This window comes from Copadichromis virginalis, linkage group LG3, assembly GCF_057382275.1.
Source record: "Copadichromis virginalis isolate Kocher_CV1m ecotype Utaka linkage group LG3, C_Virginalis_male_GT1.1, whole genome shotgun sequence".
Lineage (NCBI taxonomy): Eukaryota > Metazoa > Chordata > Actinopteri > Cichliformes > Cichlidae > Copadichromis > Copadichromis virginalis.
In genome coordinates this window covers 37,163,010-37,183,504 of record NC_140620.1, presented here as the reverse complement: position 1 = coordinate 37,183,504, position 20,495 = coordinate 37,163,010, and the positions used below count along the sequence as shown (strand labels likewise).

The 20,495-nt window shown below is 39.8% G+C and overlaps 2 protein-coding genes across 2 annotated transcripts in view; both read left to right on the top strand.

Moving 5' to 3' along the window:
• Positions 1 to 263: 263 nt before the first annotated feature.
• LOC146714521 (basement membrane-specific heparan sulfate proteoglycan core protein-like) lies at positions 264 to 14,357 on the top strand. Its single transcript, XM_085440124.1, has 12 exons — positions 264 to 384; positions 1,608 to 1,865; positions 3,089 to 3,346; positions 7,631 to 7,888; positions 8,100 to 8,360; positions 8,559 to 8,831; positions 11,418 to 11,684; positions 11,883 to 12,155; positions 12,353 to 12,617; positions 13,098 to 13,384; positions 13,485 to 13,760; positions 13,963 to 14,357. Exons 1-12 carry the CDS (start codon positions 264 to 266, stop codon positions 14,334 to 14,336), a joined length of 3,171 nt encoding a protein of 1,056 aa, XP_085296250.1. The 3' UTR covers positions 14,337 to 14,357.
• Positions 14,358 to 14,853: 496 nt separating this feature from the next.
• The window catches only part of LOC146714520 (uncharacterized), a 21,231-nt gene continuing 15,589 nt past the window's right edge, over positions 14,854 to 20,495 (top strand). Inside the window, exons 1-5 of the mRNA XM_085450932.1 lie at positions 14,854 to 15,025; positions 15,277 to 15,525; positions 15,705 to 15,812; positions 20,045 to 20,107; positions 20,206 to 20,265. Coding sequence (XP_085307058.1) covers positions 14,917 to 15,025; positions 15,277 to 15,525; positions 15,705 to 15,812; positions 20,045 to 20,107; positions 20,206 to 20,265 — 589 coding nt within the window. The 5' untranslated portion in view covers positions 14,854 to 14,916. The remainder of the gene's footprint in view (positions 15,026 to 15,276; positions 15,526 to 15,704; positions 15,813 to 20,044; positions 20,108 to 20,205; positions 20,266 to 20,495) is intronic.

The window sequence follows — 20,495 nt, the reverse complement described above, 5'->3', positions numbered from 1 at the left end:
ATGAATGTTGTTTGGAAAAATATATGGCTGAAAAAGCAGTTAAATAAATTTCCCCTTTTTTTCTTCATTCTCATCAAACATGCATTGACATTAATTTTCTTGGTTTGTCGTATGTCCGACTTACAGTACATGACAAGGCCGTACTAACAGCAGACAGTACAACTATACCAGCAGGGGGCAGTGTGACACTGACCTGTGATGTGAAGGAATCTGCTGACTTAAAATATGAGTGGTTCAGACAAACGTCATCTGAAGAAAAGTCCATGATAACTGATGAATCAGGCAGAACGATCTCTGTGTCTGAAGGAGGCACGTACACCTGCAGGGCTGAAGGGAAAATTATCATCATTACAGAAAGTGACTCAGTCACAGTTCAGAAAACTGGTGAGTTTAAACATTTCACTTGAACTAAAAAAAAATTCTGTTATTATTATTGTTTTTGTTGTATTTGAGGTATTTTTAAAGACAAATCAGCATTTATTCACATAATTATGATAAAACCTGCTGCTGGAAACAACTTTTTGTATTATCTTTTTTTTTGTTCCCTGTTTTGTTGTTGTTGTTTCTTTTTTTAACCATATTTGTTGAACAGTCTTGGCTGCTGTGAAACTGCAGCCCATGTGAGTTTATCTACAATTCAAACTGAAGTTTCCTGTTTTCATTTATACGTCTGTTTAAACAGGACATCAGGAAACAATTATCTTCCCACCAACAGTTAAAACCCTCTAAAAACTCTAACAATGATCCAGCTGTTTCCAGGCAGCTTACTATTTTATATTTGGTGTTTTTGGCCAATTGTTTGTTGTTGTTTATTAAAATTTTTGTAAAATCAGTAACCTGAAAGTTGCAAGACCCTTTACCCTTTGTTTTATTAAAGCTATCAAACCACATTTCACAGTGAGCAGGTGGAGCAAAGAAAAAAGATCATTCAGGTTCATTTTTTTATGAAAGAAATTGTTTTGTTTTTCAGTTTGGTTTTGACTGTTGGAAAATACATTTGTTGACATATTTTACAACACTGAGACTTTGTATTTTGAGAGTTTAACAGAGTTGTTATGAAACGACAGATAAATGAGCACGCAATAAAAAAAGATCATTCATGTAAACTAAGGTTGGGCGAGTATTTATCGACCATCGATGACAGGCTGAAGCTGACACTGGTCGTTTTTACAAGAGCGATTTATTTATCTGCCCATGAGTAAGTTTGCTAATAATGTTGGTTAAAGCCAAGAGAAGCAGTCAACAGGAGAAAAAAATAACAGGGCTGTTTTAACAGCATCTTCTTCCAGCTGCAAGCAAATGCACTCTCGTCAGTGTGCCCAAATGCAGCAGCCACTTTGTATTTTTTTGCCAACTAGTTCCTCCATGTTTAGATTTCTTCTGTGTTCTAAATGCACAAATCAGTCCGTGCATGATTAATTGCTCAGCCCATCAAAAAGTCACCTGTGTGTATTTATCGCCTATTGTTACTTACTGGACTGATGAATGTTGTTTGGAAAAATATATGGCTGAAAAAGCAGTTAAATAAATTTCCCCTTTTTTTCTTCATTCTCATCAAACATGCATTGACATTAATTTTCTTGGTTTGTCGTATGTCCGACTTACAGTACATGACAAGGCCGTACTAACAGCAGACAGTACAACTATACCAGCAGGGGGCAGTGTGACACTGACCTGTGATGTGAAGGAATCTGCTGACTTAAAATATGAGTGGTTCAGACAAACGTCATCTGAAGAAAAGTCCATGATAACTGATGAATCAGGCAGAACGATCTCTGTGTCTGAAGGAGGCACGTACACCTGCAGGGCTGAAGGGAAAATTATCATCATTACAGAAAGTGACTCAGTCACAGTTCAGAAAACTGGTGAGTTTAAACATTTCACTTGAACTAAAAAAAAATTCTGTTATTATTATTGTTTTTGTTGTATTTGAGGTATTTTTAAAGACAAATCAGCATTTATTCACATAATTATGATAAAACCTGCTGCTGGAAACAACTTTTTGTATTATCTTTTTTTTTGTTCCCTGTTTTGTTGTTGTTGTTTCTTTTTTTAACCATATTTGTTGAACAGTCTTGGCTGCTGTGAAACTGCAGCCCATGTGAGTTTATCTACAATTCAAACTGAAGTTTCCTGTTTTCATTTATACGTCTGTTTAAACAGGACATCAGGAAACAATTATCTTCCCACCAACAGTTAAAACCCTCTAAAAACTCTAACAATGATCCAGCTGTTTCCAGGCAGCTTACTATTTTATATTTGGTGTTTTTGGCCAATTGTTTGTTGTTGTTTATTAAAATTTTTGTAAAATCAGTAACCTGAAAGTTGCAAGACCCTTTACCCTTTGTTTTATTAAAGCTATCAAACCACATTTCACAGTGAGCAGGTGGAGCAAAGAAAAAAGATCATTCAGGTTCATTTTTTTATGAAAGAAATTGTTTTGTTTTTCAGTTTGGTTTTGACTGTTGGAAAATACATTTGTTGACATATTTTACAACACTGAGACTTTGTATTTTGAGAGTTTAACAGAGTTGTTATGAAACGACAGATAAATGAGCACGCAATAAAAAAAGATCATTCATGTAAACTAAGGTTGGGCGAGTATTTATCGACCATCGATGACAGGCTGAAGCTGACACTGGTCGTTTTTACAAGAGCGATTTATTTATCTGCCCATGAGTAAGTTTGCTAATAATGTTGGTTAAAGCCAAGAGAAGCAGTCAACAGGAGAAAAAAATAACAGGGCTGTTTTAACAGCATCTTCTTCCAGCTGCAAGCAAATGCACTCTCGTCAGTGTGCCCAAATGCAGCAGCCACTTTGTATTTTTTTGGCAACTAGTTCCTCCATGTTTAGACTTCTTCTGTGTTCTAAATGCACAAATCAGTCCGTGCATGATTAATTGCTCAGCCCATCAAAGAGTCACCTGTGTGTATTTATCACCTATTGTTACTTACTGGACAGATGAATGTTGGTTGGAAAAATATATGGCTGAAAAAGCAGTTAAATAAATTTCCCCTTTTTTTCTTCATTCTCATCAAACATGCATTGACATTAATTTTCTTGGTTTGTCGTATGTCCGACTTACAGTACAGGACAAGCCCGTACTAACAGCAGACAGTACAACTATACCAGCAGGGGGCAGTGTGACACTGACCTGTGATGTGAAGGAATCTGCTGACTTAAAATATGAGTGGTTCAGACAAACGTCATCTGAAGAAAAGTCCATAATAACTGATGAATCAGGCAGAACGATCTCTGTGTCTGAAGGAGGCACGTACACCTGCAGGGCTGAAGGGAAAATTATCATCATTACAGAAAGTGACTCAGTCACAGTTCAGAAAACTGGTGAGTTTAAACATTTCACTTGAACTAAAAAAAAATTCTGTTATTATTATTATTATTATTGTTTTTGTTGTATTTGAGGTATTTTTAAAGACAAATCAGCATTTATTCACATAATTATGATAAAACCTGCTGCTGGAAACAACTTTTTGTATTATCTTTTTTTTGTTCCCTGTTTTGTTGTTGTTGTTTCTTTTTTTAACCATATTTGTTGAACAGTCTTGGCTGCTGTGAAACTGCAGCCCATGTGAGTTTATCTACAATTCAAACTGAAGTTTCCTGTTTTCATTTATACGTCTGTTTAAACAGGACATCAGGAAACAATTATCTTAATTAATTTCAATTAAGAACCTCTAACAATGATCCAGCTGTTTCCAGGCAGCTTACTATTTTATATTTGGTGTTTTTGGCCAATTGTTTGTTGTTGTTTATTAAAAATTTTTGTAAAATCAGTAACCTGAAAGTTGCAAGACCCTTTACCCTTTGTTTTATTAAAGCTATCAAACCACATTTCACAGTGAGCAGGTGGCGCAAAGAAAAAAGATCATTCATGTAAACTAAGTGTCAACAAATGCTTTAAATATGTTTTATGCTCGTTTTAGTTCTTCTGATTTTAGCGAGGATATTTTGGAACTGAAACGGAAACTGAGAGATACTCAGCACTTTATTATTGAACTCAGCGATGTTAAAAAGGCCTTTCATACAGTCAATGTGAACAAGAGCCAGGGTCCTGATAATATTAGTGGCCGCCTAATTAAATCTTGTGCTGATGAACTCAGTCCTATATTTCAGGTTATTTTTAACAAATCCTTGCAAACACAACATGTGCCCTCTCTTTGGAAAGAAGCAGTCGTGGTTCCTGTCCCTAAATCTAGTCGTCCAAAAATTCTAAACGACTTCAGGCCTGTTGCCCTCACTTCAGTTGTAATGAAGGTCTTTGAAAAAATCATCAGAAATGTGATTATGAAAGAGACTGAAGGTCAGCTGGATCCAATGCAGTTTGCATATAGGCCCAACAGAGGAGTGGAGGACGCACTTTTGACTTTACTAAATCTAATTCTTAAACATGTAGAGAGTAAAGGGACTTTTGCAAGACTTCTTTTCATTGATTTTTCTTCGGCTTTTAATACAATACAGCCCCATATTTTAATTAAAAGACTTTTAGAACAGTTTGAAATCAGGAAAAACCTGGTGGGCTGGATTTTAGATTTTCTAACTGACAGGTCACAAAGAGTGAGAATAAATGGGGTTCTGTCTGACCCAGTGTTCTCCTCAAGGGTGCGTTCTATCGCCCTTATTATTCACTCTCTATACAAATATGTGTCAGGGCAGACATGAAAACAGGGTCATTATTAAATATGCAGATGACTCTGTTATTGTCAGCTTACTGAAAGAGGGTGAAATTAACCACGGTCCAGTCATTGATGACTTTGTTCAGTGTGTGAGGAGTCTTATCTCCAGCTGAACATATCTAAAACAAAAGATATGGTGATTGATTTTAGGAAACAACAAAATGGGCACGGAGTCACTTTAATTAAAGGTCAGAAAATAGAGCAAGTACAATCATATAAATATCTTGGGACCATAATAAATGAAAAACTGAATTTTGATCAAAATTGCAAATCAGTTTGTAAAAAGGGTCACCAGCACCTTTATTGCCTTAGGAAACTTGTTCATTTCCACATTGACCAAAAAATTTTAACTTTGTTTTATCGTTCTTTTATTGAGTCAGTTTTATCCTTTTGTTTGGTGGCATGGTTTGGTCAGACCTCTGTCACAGAGAAAAACTCTCTAAATCAGATAGTGAGATGGTCCAGTCGTCTGATAGGTGAGCCACAGTCTTGTTTAGCCTCCCTGTACTCTAAGTGTAGCCGCTATGACTGGTGGACCTACATCTTCACCACCACGTCTGTATGTACAAGCAGAAAGGGGAGTGAGCGGGTCAGCGCTCAGAAACTAAGCTGGCTTCAAACACCATTTATTTCCATGAAAAAAAAAAAAAAAAAAAAAAAAAAAAAAAGCCAGAGTCACAAATACAAGATAAAATTCCCCGTATACAATAAAAATAGTGTTGCAACCTGCTAAAAACCCTGCCGGCAGAAATAACTATACACTATTAAAACAAGGCTAAAACATGTTTTCAATATACTAAAATTACCCTCCCATAGTCCCATAATTCCACAGTCCAGCCACACATGGGCGAGTGGTCCTTATATAAAAGGAGACAGGAGAGGAACTTCTCTTCCAGTATGATAAAACTCGTCAGCAGTAGACCAGGGAGGAGGCTCCTATCACAGACCTGTCTCCTCCTGACAGCGCGTCGCCGCACAGTCCCGCCCCACTCCACACCTGAACACGGCATCCCTCGTCTCACCGTCAGATGCAGGCAGAAGGGCATCCCTGCCCTGTTGTGAATTGCGGCCATCGCCACCCACTTTTGCTGTTCCTGCCGTTGGGACTGGATCGCCGAACGACTCGCGGCACCCCACAGTCAGGCAGCAGTTCCTTCCACACACGTGCAGGCTTGCACGCGTTACTTTTTCTCCTGCTCACCTTTCGTGCGTCACTCCTCTTTTTATCTCTGCGCTCGCTATCCCCTTTAACAGGTCAACCTGGCGGCTGATAGGCCACCTTGGGGAACGCCTCCACCTCACAGGTGCCTACAATTGTCTGTTTAGTCCACAGTGGATTAAAGGAACATGGTACAACATTAACACACATAATATAAATATGAGGATAAAACCATGCCGTATAAATATAAATAAACAAACATGCAATATAAATATCACAATAAAATCATGCAAATAAAATCAACACTATGTACCAATACACAGATTGATAAAACATAAAAACACAAATTTCCACTGTGTGACATAAGCAGGTACAGAGGATGGCTTTATCAATCCTTAAAAATGGTTCCCATCCTCTAAGGGGTGAATTTCAGCTTCCTCCCTCAGGACGGAGGTTTCTATTTCCGAGATGCAGGACAAAGCGTTATAAAAATAGCTTTGTCCCCGTTGCTGTCACTGAATTAAATAAGAACTGTTTTTGATTCGAAATATTAAAGTATGTGTCACAGTGAGTTTTATATATTTACTAGGTATGTGTGTTTTTAAAGGGATGTCAAATGCTGTCATTTTTCTGTAAAGCAAATTTACCTTGCCTTTGGGTATAAATAAAGTTACCTTACCTTACGGTTCTGGGTCCGTTGGACCCAGTATTTTGAGTTTATCATGCTTGGTTTATTTTTGCATTATGGATTGTTTTCTGATGTTCTGGTGCTTTGTTTATTATTATCATTATGGATCTGTTTCTGTTATTCTTGGTGAGGGATCAGTTCTTAGGTTTTGGGTTCTCATGTGTATTGCAGTTTCTGTTCAGTGTCTAGTCTGTCTCTCAGTGTCATGTCTGCATCTGGTTTAGTACTTCTTGTTTCCTGTCTTATTGTGAAAGTCTTTGTCTTATGTTAGTGTGTGCAGCTTAGCTCCCCCGTCTCGTTAGCCCTGATCTCCCCCAGCTGTGTCTCCCTTCTGTGGCCCATTCCCTCATTACTACCCTGTGTATTTAAGCCCTGTGTTTTCCCATGCTCGGTGTTGCGTCGTACCCTCAGATTATGCCTGTGTGTTCCTGTTCTCCGGTTTCAGTGGTCACTTCATGTTTTGTTTTCGTACCAGCAATAAAGCTGAGGTTTTTGGGGTTTCACGTTAGTGTCTGAGTTCTGCGTTTGGATCCTCCTCTCCGCCTGCGCGCACACAGAACCCTGACACTAAGGTTGGGCGAGTATTTATCGACCATCGACGACAGGCTCAGGCTGACACTGGTCGTTTTTACAAGAGCGATTTATTTATCTGCCCATGAGTAAGTTTGCTAATAATGTTGGTTAAAGCTAAGAGAAGCAGTCAACAGGAGAAAAAACTAACAGGGCTGTTTTAACAGCATCTTCTTCCAGCTGCAAGCAAATGCACTCTCGTCAGTGTGCCCAAATGCAGCAGCCACTTTGTATTTTTTTTGGCAACTAGTTCCTCCATGTTTAGACTTCTTCTGTGTTCTAAATGCACAAATCAGTCCGTGCATGATTAATTGCTCAGCCCATCAAAAAGTCACCTGTGTGTATTTATCGCCTATTGTTACTTACTGGACTGATGAATGTTGGTTGAAAAAATATATGGCCGAAAAAGCCATTAAATAAATTTCCCCTTTTTTTTTTTTTTTTTTTTTTTTTCCGTCATTCTCATCAAACATGCATTGGCATTAATTTTCTTGGTTTGTCGTATGTCCGACTTACAGTACATGACAAGCCCGTACTAACAGCAGACAGTACAACTATACCAGCAGGGGGCAGTGTGACACTGACCTGTGATGTGAAGGAATCTGCTGACTTAAAATATGAGTGGTTCAGACAAACGTCATCTGAAGTAAAGTCCATAATAACTGATGAATCAGGCAGAACGATCTCTGTGTCTGAAGGAGGCACGTACACCTGCAGGGCTGAAGGGAAAATTATCATCATTACAGAAAGTGACTCAGTCACAGTTCAGAAAACTGGTGAGTTTGAACATTTCACTTCAACTAAAAAAAATTCTGTTATTATTATTGTTTTTGTTGTATTTGAGGTATTTTTAAAGACAAATCAGCATTTATTCACATAATTATGATAAAACCTGCTGCTGGAAACAACTTTTTGTATTATCTTTTTTTTGTTCCCTGTTTTGTTGTTGTTGTTTCTTTTTTTTAACAATATTTGTTTGTTGAACAGTTTTGGCTGCTGTGAAGCTGCAGCACAGCTGGTCTCAGATATTCACTGGTGAGACAATCACTCTCAGATGTGAGATTCAGGGAGGTGAAGGAAAGGTGTGGAAATATGAATGGACAGCACCCAACACAAACAGCCCTCCAACATCCAGTGAATACAGGATCAGCAGAGTTTCAGTGTCCCACAGTGGAGACTACAGATGTCGGGGTAGCAGTGACTATCTCTTCACAGGATGGAGTGATGCCTTCAGACTGACAGTTTCATGTGAGTTGGACCATGATTCATGCTGACATTTCATGTTTTCATGTTTACATCTGTCGACTACTCTTTGGTGTTCATTCAAAACTGAACTGGTATTTGAAGTTTGAATATTTATTCTGTTGTTAATTAATTCATTTTGTTATTGTTATTTTCCCCGAAGTAAATGATAACATGATGTATGTTTTCCTGTAACTTCAACAGCAAGTAAACCCAGAGCCACACTGACAGCACAAAGTTCAGTCATACCAGCAGGGGGCAGTGTGACACTGAGCTGCTCTGTGGAGGGCTCTGCTGGCTGGAAGTTTGACTGGTTCAGACGTGATTCAGTCTCTTCTAAAGCTCAGCTCATGAGAGGAAATGAAGCAAACAGAGTTATTAGTGTCTCACAAGGAGGTCTGTACCACTGCAGAGGAGGGAGAGGAGATCCAGTTTACTACACAGAGGACAGCAGTGTCGTCACACTTAAAGAAACTCGTGAGTTTAAGCACCCCATTTAGAGTAAAAAATAAAGTCTAAAGTTTAAAATCCAGACTCATTATGAGATAGTTCCGTCTTATTATTATCATGATTGCAGATTTTTAATGCAAAATAATTATTTTTAAAATAAAATACTTAAAAATCTCTGTTACTGAAAACAAATCAAGTGTCCTGCAGAGTAATCAGCGATGATAATGATGTTATTGATCTGAACAGGAAATTTTATATAACTCTCAAGGCTGCAACAGCAGTAGTGTGGAAGGTGAGAGAAAGGACCGAAGAGCAGGCACTGAAAATGACTTATTGGGAGAGAGCTGTATTTACAGTCGTGAGATACAAACAGAAGCAGTGCCGGGACAAAAGAAATGCCTAAACTGGGAAAACTAAAAATCATACAAAATGGCCTGCATGTGTATAGCACTTTACTCAGTCCCTAAGGACCCCAAAGCGCTTTACACGACATTCAGTCATTCACCCATTCACACACTGGCAATAGCAAGCTACTTTGTAGCCACAGCCACCCTGGGGCGCACTGACAGAGGCGAGGCTGCCGGACACTGGCGCCACCGGGCCCTCTGACCACCACCAGTAGGCAAACACGGGGTTAGTATCTTGATATTTGGCATGCAGCCAGCCTGGGATCGAACCACCGACCTTCTGGTTAGTGACTGACCTTCTCTGCCATCTGAGCTACAGCCACCCCATACAAAGAAACAAAAAACCCGGGACATAAACCCAGTACATGACACATAAAGACCTGAGATATGGAACAGGGAGCCTGGAATGCAGAAAGACAGGTGGATAACAGACACACAAACCAGCAAGAAACAGAGGAAAACACTGATCTTAAATACACAGGCAGTAATGAGGGAGTGAGAAACAGGAAGGAAGCACAGCTGGGAATAATTAGAGATAATGAGGCAAGTGGAAAGCAAAACTAGACACACTGCACACAGGACGGGCTATCAAAAAACCCAAAAACATGTAGCATGACATTCATAAAGATGCAGAATAGACACTGAGACATGAAACACAGGGAAGACGTAGAGACAGAGAAACAAGACAAGCATTTAACACATGGAGACAAAAGGAAAACAAGGATACAGAACAAAACCTTCACTAGAGACATGACAGCAAGAACACAGCGAACGGCAAAGAACAGAACAGGAAACCAGAAACTATAAATACGAAAAATCCCAGAAAACAATAATTCAAAGAATATAACTTAAACCAAAAAACAAACAGTGGGTCACCAGAGCCAGGACTGTGACAACAGCACATTCATTTCAGGTTGCCAAATCTGCTTTCTTTAAGATTTAAAATTTAATATAGTTTAAGCTTTGACGTTGACATGTTTTTATAGAAGTCATTTTGCTTTGACATTTCCAATCAGCTCACAGAGAAACCAACACACACACAGAAAACTACAGCTTATCAAAATGTCAAAGTACTCGAGCACTACGGCTGCAACTGTTCATCGAGTAATTCTCATAAAACGATTATAAAAAATCTTTCACATTTTTTGCTTTGATGCTTCGTTTAACAAACAGCTCTGTAGCGTTCAGTCGTCACCATGTGAACTCGAGTGTTTCACCCACATTTGCATCTATAAATAGACCTGCAATAGAAACATATTAAGAAGCACGCCTGTTGATAAAAAGTATGACAACACTGAACGCATGCAGACCCAGTTTTCCAACAAAAACAATCATAAAAAACAGCAGCAGTGATGATGATGCTGACAGTTTAACCTGCAGTCAGTCTGCACACATGGAGCAAAGAGGTGGAGCTGTTCCAGAGACGGTGAGCTCAAGCTGAGTGAAAGAAAATGTTTCTAGTGTGTAAAACAGGAGCGCTGTCCCTGTCTTCAGCATTAAAACCTTTCCTGGGAAAAAGCTCAGAAGTCCTTCATCAAACCTCCTTCATCACCTGATCAATAAACTCTGACTTGAGGAAAAGTGAACTTTTTAGCTGCTCCATCCACGGCTGTTTGTTTTGCACAGGAAAAAAAGAATCTGCATTAAAGATACAGAAGTCACATTAAAATATGCAGATGAACTGTTAACTTGCCCGGTGTCATGTTTAAATCAGGCAGCTCACAGAAGGCTCACGGCAGCTCTCCAACATTTTATACCAGTGATAACTGCAACAAGAAGGGAGGAGTCTAAAGGGGGGTGTGGGGTGTACCATGACCATATTTATTCCAAGGCTTTCATTACATTATTTTTCCAATTTAAAATAAAGTAATACAAAATATTAATACAAATGCTGTAATATTTAAAATTATAAATATAAAGGCTTTTTGCAGGCCAAAATAAATATTCATGGGCCAGTAAAACTCAGACACTGACCTGGGGCTGTTAGGTTGGACACTGCATTATTATTAACATCTGCATCATCAGAACCTCGTTTACATCAATGCAAGAATTTGCCTGAAAGGACAGAGTAAACCTCATTACGCTGACTTTTTATCATTGCAACCAACACGTAGTCTGCACACTGAAATTAATTCTAACACTAATCATTCAAATAATTATGATAATAAGCTGCTGCTGGAAACAGTGATGTCTTTGTTTTTCTCAGTTCGTAACAGGATCACAGTGAAACTGCAGCACAGCTGGTCTCAGATATTCACTGGTGAGACAATCACTCTCAGATGTGAGATTCAGGGAGGTGAAGGAAAGGTGTGGAAATATGAATGGACAGCACCCAACACAAACAGCCCTCCAACATCCAGTGAATACAGGATCAGCAGAGTTTCAGTGTCCCACAGTGGAGACTACAGATGTCGGGGTAGCAGTGACTATCTCTTAACAGGATGGAGTGATGCCTTCAGACTGACAGTTTCATGTGAGTTGGACCATGATTCATGCTGACATTTAATGTTTTCATGTTTACATCTGTCTACTACTCTTTGGTGTTCATTCAAAACTGAACTGATATTTGAAGTTTGAATATTTATTTTGTTATTAATTAATTAATTTTGTTATTGTTATTTTCCCTGAACTAAATCATAATATGATGTATTTTTTCCTGTATCTTCAACAGCAAGTAAACCCAGAGCCACACTGACAGCACAAAGTTCAGTCATACCAGCAGGGGGCAGTGTGACACTGAGCTGCTCTGTGGAGGGCTCTGCTGGCTGGAAGTTTGACTGGTTCAGACGTGATTCAGTCTCTTCTAAAGCTCAGCTCATGAGAGGAAATGAAGCAAACAGAGTTATTAGTGTCTCACAAGGAGGTCTGTACCACTGCAGAGGAGGGAGAGGAGATCCAGTTTACTACACAGAGGACAGCAGTGACGTCACAGTTACAGAAACTCGTGAGATTAATAATTTTATTGCTGCCAAACTGAGAGATGTTATGTTGTGTTCTGTGCTAACAATTTCATTCAACAACTGTGAGTTTATTAACCCTGACATGAGAGACAACTCCTGACAAATAGAAGAATTTATTCCGTCTTATTTTTTTATCTTTATGTTTCTATTTGTCTCTAACTGGATATTTTTCTGTGAACAGTTCCCAGTAAGCCCACTGTGACCCTGCATCCATCCTGGACTCAGATATACAGCGGTGAGACAGTCACTGTCAGATGTGAGATCCAGGGAGGTGAAGGAGCTCAGTGGACGTATGAATGGAGAGCAGCCAAGTTAAACACACCTCCAACATCCAATGAATACAGAATCATCAGAGCTACTGAGTCTGACAGTGGAGGATACAGCTGCCGGGGCAGAAGGGACTATTTCTTCTCAGAGTGGAGTGATATCATCACACTGACTGTGTCATGTAAGATCTTTCATCCAGAGTATCTAAATAAGGAAAAAGCACTTCTTCTTTCTTACAGCTTTATAACTGTCTTTCATGTTGGTCAGTAAAATGTTTAGTTTTTATTCCAACAACAAAAACCTGAACAGCAGCTTTTTATTCACAGTGAAGAGAACAAAACATATGAGAGTAACTTCTCTGCTGTGCAGCTCTAATACATGAAAGATGAAATGCAGAACAAATGCTGAATCTGTCTCAGCTGCTCCACCACATCCACTAAGAAACATTAAATCCACTGATTGTTCCTCATGTGTGTTTTTAACTTAGAAATGCAGCAAATTAAATATGAAAGATTAGTGTTGTGTTTGTGTGATAGTTGTACAGTTTGTTGCAGCTTCACCATTAAAGTTATGTGATATTTATTATTTACATATTTCCACCAAGTTATTTCAACTGGTTTGATTCAGTCATTGACTTTTGTTCTTTTTCTAAACTGAACTGCAGATAAACCAAAGGCCAAACTGAGAGCTGATAACACAGCTGTTCCAGTAGGGGGCAGTGTGACCCTGACCTGCTCTGTGAACCCATTATCATCATCATCTGGATGGAAATACTACTGGTACAGAGATGAGAAATCCTCTGAAGCCCTGACCACACAAGATGCAGTTTTCCACTCAAATGGACAAATCAGTGTCTCACAGGAAGGACTCTACAGGTGCAGAGGAGGAAGAGGAAACCCAGTTTACTACACAAAGGACAGCCAGTCAGTCAGGATTGGGAAAACTGGTGAGTTCAAAGTTAATGAACCCCAAATCACTACCTGATGAAAAGTATCTGATGGAAATTGACCCCTTTTCTCATTCACTTGTTCATTTCCTGAATACAGTCCCAATCAGACCTGTTGTGACTCTGTATCCAAACTGGTCTGAGATATACAGAGGAGAGACGATCACTGTCAGATGTGAGATCCATGGAGGAGACACTGAGTGGGATTATGAGTGGGAAACAAACAGCATGATAAAAGCTCCAAATCAAAATGAATACAGGATTAGATCTGCTTCATCATCCAACAGTGGAAACTATCGCTGTAAGGGCAGAATGAAAAGTTCACAGCATAAAACAACAGAGTGGAGTGATTCAGTCACACTGACAGTTTCTGACAGTAAGTAGAGTCATAGTTCATTTAACCTGGAAATAGAAACGGTTTGTAAAAATGTGTTTTTATTAGTACATGTTGAGATATTTGACATGTTTAGATAGTCTCACTCTTAAAGTTCATCATAAATATTTGTGAGTCAACATTTTAGTGACATTGAATTCAGAGTTAAGAGACGAAACATTTAGAGAAAATCTTTGTTGAACAGATAAACCCCGTCCTGTCCTCACTGTGTCTCCATCATGGCTGAGTCCTGGAGCCTCAGTAACTCTGAACTGTGAGGTTAAACATCCGTCTGCAGGATGGAGCTTCTACTGGTATAAAGCTGTTCGAAATCTATCAGAGAAATCCTCCAGTTATGAGCTGCTACCTGATGGCAGTGGGACTGCACAGGACTCCTACATCATTCATGGACAGACACACACAGCAGGATATGTGTGCAGAGCTGGAAGAGGAGACCCAGAGTATCACACTGATCACAGTCGACCAAAGTTTGTCTGGTCTGCAGGTCAGCTTGATTCTATTGTAACCAGTGCAGGTGTTGTTTACCTCCAAAGGAGAATTGAATCTTTTCATTTCTGATTGTGATTAAAGTCTTTATTTAAAACTTGTTTAATGTTTAGCTCAGTGAAATAAGTAGGCGACCCTATATGCCGTATGGCTAGGCAGCAGTCCGACCTGTGTCCCTTTGCTGCTTGTCTTCCCCCTTCACTCTCCCTGCTTTCCTGTCTCTCTACACTGTCACTATCAAAAAAAAGTAAGAAGCTTTGTGTTTATTAATTGAAATTATTTTCACTTAGATAAAAGTGCATGTACAGATAAAACAGCCAAAAATACAAAATTTTAAAAAGAAAAGATCAAGAGAGAATGCTAACTAGTTAACGGCTCTGACAAAGATGAGGAAAACCCTGACAGATAAGGAGATAGGTAATCGTTGCCATTAAAAAAAAAAAAAAAAAAAAAAAAATCCTAACATCTGTGAGCTTTGTGTCTTCACTGCATGTTGTTTCCAGATGTTCATTCAGCAGCGTCTCTCACAGTGAGTCCTGACAGAGTGCAACACTTTACCTCTGACTCTGTCTCACTGACCTGTGAGGGAAACTTCACTGAGTGGAGAGTGAGGAAGTTCTCTGAGGACGGCCGACTCTCTGACTGTAGGAGAATGACTGGATCCACATGTAACATCCACACATCAAAGTCAGATACTGCAGTGTACTGGTGTGAGTCTGGATCAGGAGAGTTCAGCAGTGCAGTCAACATCACTGTACAGAGTATGTTATTATACATTTACTTCTTGGTTGTTAATGATTTAGACGTCACATGAACTTTTGTCCCACCTTTGCTGTATGTGAAGTCATTTCATGTGGGAAAAATAAAACACATACAGCAGTTTTTAAATACACAAGATCAGATCTTCATGATGAACATTTGTACAATCTGTTCTTATTATTGTTTGTCAGCTTTTTCTAAAAGTGTGCAGCAGCTGATGTGACTGAAACAATTGTGTGTGATTGTGTCACAGATGATGGTAATGGTCCTATCCTGGTGAGTCCTGTTCATCCTGTGACTGAGGGAGCTTCTGTTAGTCTGAGCTGCAGTTTGAGAACACAAAAAATACTTTCCAATGTGTTTTTCTATCACAATGACAAACTTCTTCAAAATGATCCCCGAGGGGAGCTGAAGATCTCTGCAGTGTCAAAGTCTGATGAAGGTTTCTACAAGTGTCAGTACTCAGGAAGAGAGTCAGCACAGAGCTGGATGTCAGTTAAAGGTGAGCAGGATCAAAACATGTGATGGATTTTTATAAACACGTCTGATGACTGAGAATGAACATTGGATTGTCTGATTTAATTCTTAAAGTCACTTGGTTCTATTTTATAAATGTATTTATTCATAAGATTATAATTTATTAATTAATTTCTGTTTTTTTTTTTTACGTGACTGTGTCAGGAGCTGACAGCTCTTCATCTCCTGTGTGGTTGATGGTTGGACTGGTTTGTGGAGTCTCTCTCATTATTATTCTCCTGCTCTTGTTGTATCGCTGCAGACAGTCCAAGTGTAAGAGCCTCTTTTCTGTTTTTATTATTATAATTATTATTATTATTAGTAGTAGTAGTCATAGTATTAGTAGTAGTAGTATTGATATTGACATTTCATTGAGTATTTGTCACAGTTAGTAAACTAAAACACAACTTTATCACAGAACTTAGATATTTATCCAAACAAAACAAAAACAAAAACTAAGAAACCAAATTTCTACAAATCTTATTAAAACAAACTATGATGAAGGATGTGATAGTAAAGGAAGATTGAGGCAGTCTATAAAACATAGGATAATGAGATGATGGGAAACAGGTGGGAACACAGTGATAACTAATGCTTCTTTTCCATTAGTACCTACTCGGATCAACTCACAACTATTCGAATCGTATTGATTGGTTTTCTATTACAATCAAGTATAGGGATGGGTATCATTTAGGTTTTATCCGATACCGGTGCCAAATCGGTACTTTTGAAACGGTGCCGGTGCTCAAACGGTGCTCAAACCGGTGCTTAAAGAATGGAGAACACAAAATTGGTCCAAAAACCTCTCATGTTCAGCTGTTTTTTGTAAAAAGAAAACAATGTTAGCCTTTTCTGCAGCTATGGGGCATATATGGTATCACTCTTGGCTGGAAGCAGTGCTTAAACAATGGAAAAAACACAAACTTTGTCCTAAACCTCTCATGTTTAACTGTTTTCCACTTTTTCTTTGGTCATTTTAGCCTTTTTGGCCAGGGTGAAGGGAGTATCTGCCATCAAACAAGAAGACAGCCGCATGTAGCTATGATGATGTTTGCTAGTTCACCTTACATGCATTAATGTAATAACGTGGTTAGCCTACTCAACGTAAATTACACACGAACAACATTAAGCTACTCACGCGGAGAAGAACGGCTGCTGCTGCATCATCATCCTCATCATTTCTGCTACACTGGCAGGGCTACGGGCCAGGACTCTCCTCTTCGTGTTTTTGGGGGATGTTGCATAACAGGCAACCCACCCGCAGTAGGTGTGCCCGGTGTAAGGTCTTGCAGCAAGCTATCAAATACGGCGCATTTCTGGGCTTTTAAAAAAAACGCTATGCGTCGCCAGGTGTTTCATCGGATTTGAGGTGTTACCTCCTTTGACAGTATCACAGTATCACCTTAAAGCACTTGTTGCAGGCTGCTGAGTTTGCATATTTTGCTGTGAAGTACAGCCAGACTTTTGACCGCTTCGCCTTGAACATTTTTAATCTGTAGCTCTGCTCTAAAAGAACGTACGTACCTGGGCCCGCCTACTATCCTTGGAAAGGTAAAATGATTGGCTAGATGTGTATCACAGCTCAGGAAAAAAAAAAGCACCGAAATAAAGCACCGAAATGTGCGCTGCTTTTCGGTCTGGTTACTACCATTTATGTCAGAACAGGTGCCATCAATGCACCGGACACCGGTACCCATCCCTAATCAAGTACCACCTAATGTGTGTGGTCGTCCTAATAGCAACGTGGCTGAGCATCCTATGACGTAATTAGTATGCGTCACACACACTACAATGAAGGTGGACGTTGAGGCGATGATAAACCTGCTGCTCAGTCTGCGAATTTTCATCAGACTCTGGGACCATGATGTTGCTTTTGCAGCTGTTTTCCTCATTGTTGGGTTTCAAAAATGGCTCTTTTTATTTTCATCAACGTAATACTCTCATACAGTGGGGCAAAAAAGTATTTAGTCAGCCACCAATTGTGCAAGTTCCCCCACCTAAAATGATGACAGAGGTCAGTAATTTGCACCAGAGGTACACTTCAACTGTGAGAGACAGAATGTGAAAAAAAAAATCCATGAATCCACATGGTAGGATTTGTAAAGAATTTATTCGTAAATCAGGGTGGAAAATAAGTATTTGGTCAATAACAAAAATACAACTCAATACTTTGTAACATAACCTTTGTTGGCAATAACAGAGGTCAAACGTTTACTATAGGTCTTTACCAGGTTTGCACACACAGTAGCTGGTATTTTGGCCCATTCCTCCATGCAGATCTTCTCGAGAGCAGTGATGTTTTGGGGCTGTCGCCGAGCAACACGGACTTTCAACTCCCGCCACAGATTTTCTATGGGGTTGAGGTCTGGAAACTGGCTAGGCCACTCCAGGACTTTCAAATGCTTCTTACGGAGCCACTCCTTTGTTGCCCGGGCGGTGTGTTTTGGATCTTTGTCATGTTGGAAGACCCAGCCTCGTTTCATCTTCAAAGTTCTCACTGATGGAAGGAGGTTTTGGCTCAAAATCTCACGATACATGGCCCCATTCATTCTGTCCTTAACACGGATCAGTCGTCCTGTCCCCTTGGCAGAAAAACAGCCCCATAGCATGATGTTTCCACCCCCATGCTTCACAGTAGGTATGGTGTTCTTGGGATGCAACTCAGTATTCTTCTTCCTCCAAACACGACGAGTTGAGTTTATACCAAAAAGTTCTACTTTGGTTTCATCTGACCACATGACATTCTCCCAATCCTCTGCTGTATCATCCATGTGCTCTCTGGCAAACTTCAGACGGGCCTGGACATGCACTGGCTTCAGCAGCGGAACACGTCTGGCACTGCGGGATTTGATTCCCTGCCGTTGTAGTGTGTTACTGATGGTGACCTTTGTTACTTTGGTCCCAGCTCTCTGCAGGTCATTCACCAGGTCCCCCCGTGTGGTTCTGGGATCTTTGCTCACCGTTCTCATGATCATTTTGACCCCACGGGATGAGATCTTGCATGGAGCCCCAGATCGAGGGAGATTATCAGTGGTCTTGTATGTCTTCCATTTTCTGATGATTGCTCCCACAGTTGATTTTTTCACACCGAGCTGCTTGCCTATTGTAGATTCACTCTTCCCAGTCTGGTGAAGGTCTACAATACTTTTCCTGGTGTCCTTCGAAAGCTCTTTGGTCTTGGCCATGGCGGAGTTTGGAGTCTGACTGTTTGAGGCTGTGGACAGGTGTCTTTTATACAGATGATGAGTTCAAACAGGTGCCATTCATACAGGTAACGCGTGGGGGACAGAAAAGCTTCTTACAGAAGACGTTACAGGTCTGTGAGAGCCAGAGATTTTCCTTGTTTGAGGTGACCAAATACTTATTTTCCACCCTGATTTACGAATAAATTCTTTACAAATCCTACCATGTGAATTCATGGATTTTTTTTTTCACATTCTGTCTCTCACAGTTGAAGTGTACCTCTGGTGCAAATTACTGACCTCTGTCATCATTTTAGGTGGGGGAACTTGCACAATCGGTGGCTGACTAAATACTTTTTTGCCCCACTGTAAGTCATCAAGTGATGCCACTGACCAGCCAATCAGTGGGATGCAGGCTGATGACGTCATATTTTGGGATCGCCTCGGATTGCTTGGAACTCCGGCTGAGTAAATACTGAAAAAGTATCTGGTAACAGGAACTATGACCTGATGGAAAACCCTGAAAACCATGGTGACCTGACCTGAGTAGTTACTAATGGAAAAGAGGTTAACAGAATGACTATGGGGGATGTAAAACTAGACACACGATACAGACGAAAACAGAGACCAAAATAAAACAGGAAATGACTGACACTGAGACCTCGAGTAAGACACACGAGCTTGACGCAGACAGTAGACAAAACATGAAAACCAAAGAGAAAGAACAGAGTGAGAACACAAGGGGATAAACAACCTCTCATTAACCAAATAGACAGATAACTGTAATGTAAACATAACATCATACGAGAAAACGAGAATGTCAACAATACAAAATACAGAACTATGAAACTAAGAATGATCGAAAACTAGAAAACCAGAGAAACCAAAACATCAAAACCATTCAGGGACCTTGAAGGAAGCACAGGCAGGAAGTTACCTGCTACACATTGTTACCTGTTGCACCTCCAACGGTTACATCATGGTAGCTGAAGGGTCATCAGCTGGGAGCCACCCTTCATTGATGTTTTACTCCATTAATCATGGAACATCTTGTGGTGGTGGAGCAACGGGTGGAGGTCTCCCTACTGTCCCCACAGCTGACCCTAGGACACTTGTCTTCCCCACATCTGGTCTTTCCCGATCTCCATTAACCTTTACATGACGTAGGTTCAGTTTGTCCTCAGCAGTTTTTTGAAGAACATTTATCAAAATTCAGTTGGACAAACATCTAAATAACCAACTGACTACATGCACAAAAGAATTTAAGGTAACTGGTACGCTGTCATTGGTTTACAATTGTGTAACAAAAATATGACATTTTAGGTGCAGATAAACCCCGAGATGTCATTTACTCTAATATTGAACTGGAAAACTTTGGAAATAAGTGTGAGTACACAAAACATATAAAATGTAGAAAAAATGTTTTTGAAATGTTTAAAAACGTATTAATTATTTTTCTCTTGTGGATTCGATCATCTTAACAGGGAAGCATCATAAACCAGAGCAGAGTGCTGTTTATGCTAATGTGAAGACAGGAGCTGCAGGTACAGTCACAACAGTCTCATTCAGTGTTTGTACTTGAATGTGTATATACAGGGTGGGCCATTTATATGGATACACCGTAATAAAACGGGAATGGTTGGTGATATTAAAGTCCTGTTTGTGGCACATTAGTATATGTGAGGGGGCAAACTCCTCAAGATGGGTGGTGACCATGGTGGCCATTTAGAAGTCGGCCATCTTGGATACAACTTTTGTTTTTTCAATAGGAAGA